This window comes from Etheostoma spectabile, chromosome 20 (assembly GCF_008692095.1).
Source record: "Etheostoma spectabile isolate EspeVRDwgs_2016 chromosome 20, UIUC_Espe_1.0, whole genome shotgun sequence".
Classification (NCBI taxonomy): Eukaryota; Metazoa; Chordata; class Actinopteri; order Perciformes; family Percidae; genus Etheostoma; species Etheostoma spectabile.
In genome coordinates, this window is record NC_045752.1 from 9,995,845 (window position 1) to 10,003,815 (window position 7,971).

Sequence of the window (7,971 nt, forward strand, 5' to 3'; positions counted from 1 at the left end):
CCACACCAAATCCTGCATGTGACATCACTCTTGGGGTAGGCTATCTATGTTTCAGACTCAACTTTAACAGCTCCAGAATAAAGTTAGAATGCATAATTATTTCAGCAAAACTTCTCGTTTTTATTTATGCAAATTCCGGATTTTAGGAGATGTTTGGCCAACGCGCGGAAATCACCGTGTAGGAGAAATATCGCATCCCCTCAGCGGCTTTTTCAGATATCCATGACAACAATTTGTAATGGTGAAGAATTCGATACCAGGGCGCTTGGAGGCTGATTGGGGTGCATTGTGAGGGGCCTGGGGTCGCTGATTGGTTCAAGAAAAGCACCATAACTACAAGGAGTTTATATTCATTCAACTTGTTGAAGTGCTCCTACTGCAGCCTGGAAATAAGTTTGTGTGGCTTCGAGAGAGTCTGGATTCATCCAGCAGTAGTGAGTAAAGGGTTATCTGGCCTAGGCTATTATTTGAAAACAAAATCAATTGAGAGGCATTACATTCAATGTATAGGCTAGATTGCAGAATTAACAGAGACAAATGCGCAATTACGCGACGCTTAAGTTTGTTTTCTGATTTCCCTTCAGATATTGGCGGTGGACTTCAAGCACCAACATGGACTGATATACATGTTTTTTGCAAGAAATGGCGAACGCAGACAGTGAGGTCAAGACGTTGCTGAATTTTGTGAATCTGGCATCCAGCGACATCAAAGCGGCCTTGGACAAGTCAGCCCCGTGCAGACGCTCCGTGGATCACAGAAAATATCTGCAGAAACAGCTGAAGCGTTTTTCTCAGAAGTACTCCAGAGTCCCAAGATGCCACACGCACAGGTCAGCGGAGTATGGGTGTGCCAAAGCAGTGGGGACTGTTCACCAGAGTGTGAAGGCCACAGAGAAGGCCATTTCTGATTCTCGTTGTGTGGAGAATGTGGGGAGCGCCGTGGAGCAGGTGCCTATGAGGAAACGCCAACTACCAGCCTCATTTTGGGAGGAACCTAAGTTGACCCAAACTAAGAGAGAGCACTCGCATTTAGGACTGAAAAAAAAACCTGCAGGCACACCTGAGGGCAGTGAAAACGAAAAGAGGAAAATGAGTTGTGATGATGCTAAGGCTCTGTCTGCGTCCAGTCGACGCAGCTCTGCGGATAAAGAGACTATGAAATTGGACCTGACCTCTCATCACTGTGTGAGCGTGTGCGGCTGCTGCCCCTTCCAGTACCACGGCCACCAGGTCCTCCACAGTCACATTGTTGTCCCCCATCCTCCCCTGGGACTGTGGAGCAAAACAGCGGACACAGAGAGACCTGTGCATCATTATGGACAGAAAATTCACACGCACGTTGTGGTCAAACCAATACCGACCAAACCCACCGTCCAGTCACCGATCTTCAGTGTGTTTGGATTCATTTAATTATCCTACTAATGGAATCGGTCACACACAAGCTGTGTAAATAGGACTAGTTGTTTTCATTCTGTGTTCTACACAGCCGACTCTTTATCTGTCAACATTTGTACACGAGACACTTCCTCAAGCACTTATTTCTATTTGTAATGTTTAAATCTAAAGGACTAAGTTGCACATGAGAATAACTTCAAATAACTTCAAATCATGTTCACTTAAATGCCGTCTGATGCCTTCCAAGTATCTGAAAAGTGACAGTAAGTTCAAAAGTTTCTACTTTTAGGTTTCTCCAGAGAATCTTTTTTTTAGTACCAAACCTCATGCAAATGAATGAGAACATCCGGTTTTCTCTTTCAACAATGAGAATAGAATGTGGGACATAGATTGCTTTTTCTTTGTCAAAGTAATGTTTGATAGGCACATTTGAAACACAATGACTTTTATTTTTAAATAAATGATTCCAGAACTCCTTTGGGCATTAGATCATTTTTGCTTTCATTGAGCTTTTCTGTGAAACTACAAAAAAACTGTTGATGGACAGATTAAAGAAACTTGTTGTCACATTGTATATGTTATAAATAGATATTTTATACATAGATAATTGCATTTACAGATTAAAGATAACAGATGCAGCCAAAAAAAGAAACACAAAATGATAAATTTAGTCACATCTCTTGATGCCTATATTGCTTGAAGTTCACTTTCAAATCAGTCAGCCAGGCTCAGGTATCTGATCAGTCTGTCTGGAAGAGGTAGACTTGGCAGAGAATTCAGTCTGTGTCTCCCCATTTGGGTCCGAATCCTGAATCTGCAAAGGTGCAGCAGTGGACGAGGCGACGCTGTGGACAAGAAAAAGAGACAAGATAAAGTGGATTTTCACCAGCATATTTTTAGACTACATTTGCATGTGTGAGGAAGTGAAAGACAGAAAGAGACACGTTTGCATGTCAGGATGATAAGATTTTGTCAGATGCTTACATGACTTCCTCTTCACAGCGAGCCACTCTTCTCGGCTGTCCAGCAGTTCAGTGAGCTTGCTGCACAGCTGAACATGACCAACGTGCTCCAGAAGCAAGTCTATGATCGGTCCTGCCCATTTACACACAAGTGATGTCGAGATCCACTCACAGAACTGAAAAAAGAAAATCAGAAATAAATACTCATAAATAAATAATAATAAATGTCAGTTATTGTGAAATCAGTAACACTATTTTTGCTTATTTTTCGCACCTGTGTTTCTCTTTCTGGCAGCTCACTGCAGTTTAAAGGAAACATGTTGTCATTCTGCAAAACATATCCATTGCTACCAACAGTTGTTATGTGGGATCCTCCAGATGTTGGGTGAGGGGCACAGCCGTATGTACAGGTAAAACAAGACAGGGCATTGCAGCCGGTGTCCAAAAGGCACTTGAGTAGAGGCAGATTATTCATGCAAAGTGCAACAACAGCAGGGAACGTAGTAGCAAAAGAGGGTATTCTGGCATTGACGTCAGCCCCTCTCTCCAGCAGTAAGGACACAGTGCTGATACAGCCCTGCCGTACAGCCATCAGAAGAGGACTGACTGGGTCTAGGCTTAGACTAGCGCCAGCGTTCAGTAACACCTCTGCCGTCTCGGTGCTGCCGTTGGCAATTGCAAAGTAGAGGGCTGTTGCGCGTCCATCAGCATACTGGATGGAATAACTGTTGGCCAGTGTAGCATTTACATCTGCACCTGTCTTCAGCAGCACAGCTGCCACGGTGTGTCTGTTGTGCTCTGCTGCCAGGTGGAGAGGGCTGACACAACTGTGGCGGAGCCTGGCTCGACTTGTCACTGAGACAAGCAGGGCCACAATCCTGAACATAAAGTGAAGACACAAAACACATACAGACAACAAATACAACGCAGTTTATATGACTCTTATCACAGCTCAATTCACAATAACTACCCTGTTGTACATGTTGAATGTGAATACAAATGTTACATCTTCACCAATATTTTTTTTTATTATAATACCTGACTAACAAATTATAGTACTTACTCATGGTGTCCATATTGGGCAGCAATATGCAGTGGCAGCAGTCCTGAGTTGGTGGGTTTGTTGGCATCTGCGTTTTTAGTCAACAGCACTGCTACACTTTCCTTGTGGCCATTTTTACTAGCCTCATGCAGCGCTGTGACACCATCACACGTCTGCATGTTCACATCTGCACCTACAGAAAAGCATTGACCATTTATAACCTTTAAATTGGGATCAGAAACATGAAAAGGAAAATTATTCTGTGCAGAAAAGAGTACCTTTCCCAATAAGGTAACACAGTGCCCTCATCTGTCCTCGCTGAGCTGCTACAATAAGTGGTGTGATGCTGTAGGTATTAGGTGGATTGATTGCGGCCCCGGCTCTTATTAGCATCTCACAGATCTCTGTGTTCTCCCTGGATACAGCCTCATGGAGGGCCGTCCAACCCTGACCACAACGCTGGTTCACAGTGGCCCCATATGACAGAATGAGGCTCACCGTGTCCACATTCTCTAACTCACATGCTAGAGAAACAGAAAAGACACTATGTCATTTAGCTGTTTAGCTGTTATACAGTTTTCAATTCTGTTTTTTTCTGAGCTGTTATCCATATAATTGATTTCACAGCTATACCTTTGTACAAAGAGGTTTCTTTGTTCTTGCTGCTGATGTCGGGGTCGGCGCCTTTCTCCAGAAGGTACTGCACACATGACAAGTGTTTACAAGACACAGCAAGAAGCAAGGCCGTCTGCTCCTGCAAGGTCCGTTTGTCTACCGAACCTGGATGGGCTGGAGTAAAAAAAATATACATATCACACAAACTAGTTGGGGGATTCATTTAGCATTTTGAGATTGTGCAGAGCACCAAAAACATCTATTTGAATTGATCTGTGTTTTCTTTCCCATATTGTAACACTGAGCCCATGTGATTTAACTGAACAAATGGACTGTTTGCATTGCGTTCAATGTCATACCCCTGAGTAGAATCTTCAAACACTCTGTCTGTCCACAGAAGGCCGCATAATGCAGAGGTATCCACCCATCTTCGTTTTCCTTCAGCAGGCTGAGAGGAGCGGATGTTGCCAGATCATTAACAGCCTTCACATCCCCTCTCCTGATGGCAGAGACCACCGGCTCAACATCCCTTGAAAGGAACAAAAAAAACCAACACTTTTAACTGAGTGTAAAGTGTAATTTTAGACAGACATCAGCACTTTGAGGGCTGTAGTTTCGATGTAATCATGGATCTTAATATTTAGGTGATTATTGATTAGATTGATTAAACCTAAATAAGCAATTCTAACTGGTATGTTATGTTATGAAATCAATCAATATTAAACATGTCTTAGTCTTATTCTTCTATTGTTATAGGCTACAGGAGACCTCAGTTGCGCACAAGGACACACGCAGCCCCCGTGTCAAACACAACAACAAAAGACTCACTCCGGCTCTGACGTTACGCTGCTCTGACTGTTTCCTCTCCTCCTATCTCCTCGCTGTCGCGACACAACATTATTACATTTACCTCCAGCATTACGGAACTGAGATAAGTATTCAGAATAGCTGAATTTCGTCATTACTGATGATAGATTTCACGGCAGTGTTTCCTCACACAGCGGGGCGAAGCAGAGCGCGCAGCGCCGAGCGGGGCTCAGCTGTGCTGCCTCAGATTATTTTGGGATTGTATTGTGAGACGGCCGGGTGACGGTTTTATCCATATATGTCAAGAGACTCGGACATCCACAGATAAGGCGAACAGCACTGGAGATAATGCAGCCGAGGCCGAGATGTCTTTCTATGCATGAAGTCTTATTTCATTGGCTGGTTTCCACATTAGACAATCAGATAATAAAAAGCACTTATCTTAAAGGGGACTTTTGGAGGAAGGGGGATACACAAAGGAAGGCATAATAATGAGTATTAAAGAAGATTAAAGACAGACTCATAATCGTCCATCAGGCACTACTCACTTTTGAATGCCACAGACATTGCAGACCTGTGTCCATTGGTAATGTTATTTGAATGTTACTGTTTTGAGTCCTTCATTTTTACAAAGAAAGGAGGTAACGGTGTGGTCCTAAAATCAAATGGGCTAAAGTAACCAGGGCTGTAGCCATGATTTTAGAAATGCTGGGGCCGTGAGTCTGAATTTCCCTACTACCGCACCAAAAAAAACAACCTTTTAATTAAATGTTTCTTTTGACATTGTCTTTAATTAAAGCTATTGTCCATACTTTCTGTCGCCCTCATGAGGAATTCTTAGTAATGACAACAAAACTGTCGGCGCGTCCACACATTCCCTGTCCGCTAATGCTTACGTGATTGCGCGCCACCACCGCAGTTGCTGGTAGCCAAGAAGAACACGGAGAAGTATAAAAACATGATGGACTCTTCAGAAGAGGTGATCATCTTCACCCGAGCTTCTGCGCAAGAAAGTCACTGTTCGACACAATCTTCTGAACATAGCTATACTGAGAAATACAGGGAGAGCTGATATTCTTAATTAGCCTTGTAGAAACTCATATGGCAATGGCTTCAATGTAACAGACGTTTATCAATACCAAAAAGTTACATGCTAAAGCTTTAAACTTCAATCATATTTTCAATAAATTCAATTTCCCCAAGTGATGATCGAGAAGCTGTTGATGCTGACGCTGAAAACACTGTCCCATCCAAAATATGCAAATCATGCCTTTAAAAACCAGCCGTATGAAAGTTGTGTGTCTTTGTAGAATGTAAACTCCTTAAAAACCCCATATTCCTAGAAACAATACTGAGGACATGACCTCTGTGCCATCACTGGCAGCTACAGACATGGACTCTGTTTGTGTTTATGTTTTCACGCCAGAGAGAATGAAATAACTTTATATCCCAGGTATTTATCACAAACCTAATTGTGAAGCACTGGCTTTATTTTAATCTTCAAGCTTTAACTTTTTTAAGAAAATGATTCCCCTCATACGCCTCTTAAAAGGGTTCAAAATTAAGCCCTATTGAGGGTGCTAATGAGCAAATTGTGTCCTTAGTTTTTATAAATTTGGTTTGGCTGCATAGTTTGTCTGGCAAAAACTCCTACTAAAAGATTCCAATCCCTAAAGGCAAACCAGCAGGTATTGGGTATAGTCACATGGGTACAGTAACAAACTATTTCATGGTCATGACCTCTGGGCAGAGCTCATGAGCTTAATGTGTTTTATGTTTCTTTTAAAATGTGAAGCACCTCATTCCGGCTTGTGACATACTCACTAATTCACTTTTAGCGGGCTGCAGTTTCTCCACAAGAGGGAGGTGTTTTCATTAAGACCAGTGTTAAGTTAAATGTGGCATCTACATGAAATTAACAGTAATAGCAGCAGTTTAGACCTGCAGATGTATACATTTTAATGTCGGCTCATAAGGTAGTAAGTAAAAGCTGATGTACACTTATAGTAAGGCCACCTGCAGGCAATAAGTATCAGAGCAGTGGTGTTTTCTTTTAATTTCTCTTTTCTTTGTGTTTATTAACATATTTTGATATAACACTTGTAGTATGTTAGCCAAAATGAAATAACTAATAATAATGGAATGTTATTTTGTCATATTTCCCCTCAGTGTGTGTTAACTAGCCTACACCAAAACTGTAGAACTACAATTCAAAATATTCAGCACAGATAAACCCTTCATAGTGTTTTGTTGTTTTCTTTTGACAACTAATTATGCTGATCCATTGCTGTGACAACGTATAACGTATTTTATGTCAATTTATATAGTATATATAAATGAGCACAAGTCTTTTTTGACATGTAAAAAGACTCATTTTTAGATTCACTTAGGGATTGTTTTGCCATAAGATATCCTGGGCATGTGCACACTAAAGTGCCTTATAAAGTAATATTTTGTTTCCTCACCTGAGCAAGTTTACAGTTGAGTTGGCTGAAGTCTGGAGACTCAGAGAGAAGACAGCCAGCCTGTCTTTGACATCATTGTTTAGTCTCTGGTAAAGAGATCTCGATCTGCTGACTGCGATCATCACAGGAGTTGTATTGTCCAGTCTGAGGACTTGGACATCCAACAGTGTCCAACAGCTGTCTTCTTTATAGACCAGAGATTCAGACCAACAGATTAGAAAACCAAAGTCAGAACACAAGAAATTGTAAAAACAGGATTGCAAAGTCCCTAAAACAAAGGATAACAAACCAACATGTACAGTTTACTACACACATGCTCTAGAGCCATGCTCTATGAATTAGAGACCAAGTTCATTTAACAGAGCTGAAATCTGCATGGTCGACATCAGTGAGCTGCAGCTCAGGCAATAAGGATGAATGCCTTTTAAGGGCATGCTCAACTGTGTTTGATACCACTTGTTTCTGCTGCTCCAGAGGCAACACTGAGGTGAGGTCGTGTGAAGTGTTACAGTGAGTTATGCAGCAGAAAATTGGCTTAAGAATAACAAATAAAGCTGGAGTTACAGTTTCTTTGCTCAACTATGACTATGATTTATGAACTAAGAAAATACTGTATATTTGTAAACAAAAATAAAGTTAAACACACACACACACACACACACACACACACACACACACACACACA

General features: G+C 41.7%; 2 protein-coding genes across 3 annotated transcripts; one reads left to right on the top strand and one right to left on the bottom strand.

Moving 5' to 3' along the window:
- Nucleotides 1-43: 43 nt before the first annotated feature.
- LOC116670141 (protein FAM181A) lies at nt 44-1,871 on the top strand. The gene is made up of 2 exons (XM_032500514.1): nt 44-434; nt 585-1,871. Exon 2 carries the CDS (start codon nt 643-645, stop codon nt 1,408-1,410), a length of 768 nt encoding a protein of 255 aa, XP_032356405.1. The 5' UTR covers nt 44-434; nt 585-642; the 3' UTR covers nt 1,411-1,871.
- On the bottom strand, nt 1,822-7,778 carry asb2a.1 (ankyrin repeat and SOCS box containing 2a, tandem duplicate 1). Of its 2 annotated transcripts, none has more exons than XM_032500513.1 (8): nt 7,287-7,778; nt 4,374-4,543; nt 4,033-4,188; nt 3,678-3,923; nt 3,421-3,592; nt 2,632-3,235; nt 2,380-2,533; nt 1,822-2,240 (listed from the first exon to the last, which is right to left on the bottom strand). In XM_032500513.1, the coding sequence occupies exons 1-8, from the start codon at nt 7,406-7,408 to the stop codon at nt 2,110-2,112; spliced, it is 1,755 nt and encodes a 584-aa protein (XP_032356404.1). In that variant the 5' UTR covers nt 7,409-7,778; the 3' UTR covers nt 1,822-2,109. The 2 variants fall into 2 exon arrangements, with proteins under 2 accessions (XP_032356404.1, XP_032356403.1); XM_032500512.1 differs by lacking the exon at nt 7,287-7,778 and adding an exon at nt 4,843-5,212.
- Nucleotides 7,779-7,971: the final 193 nt, after the last annotated feature.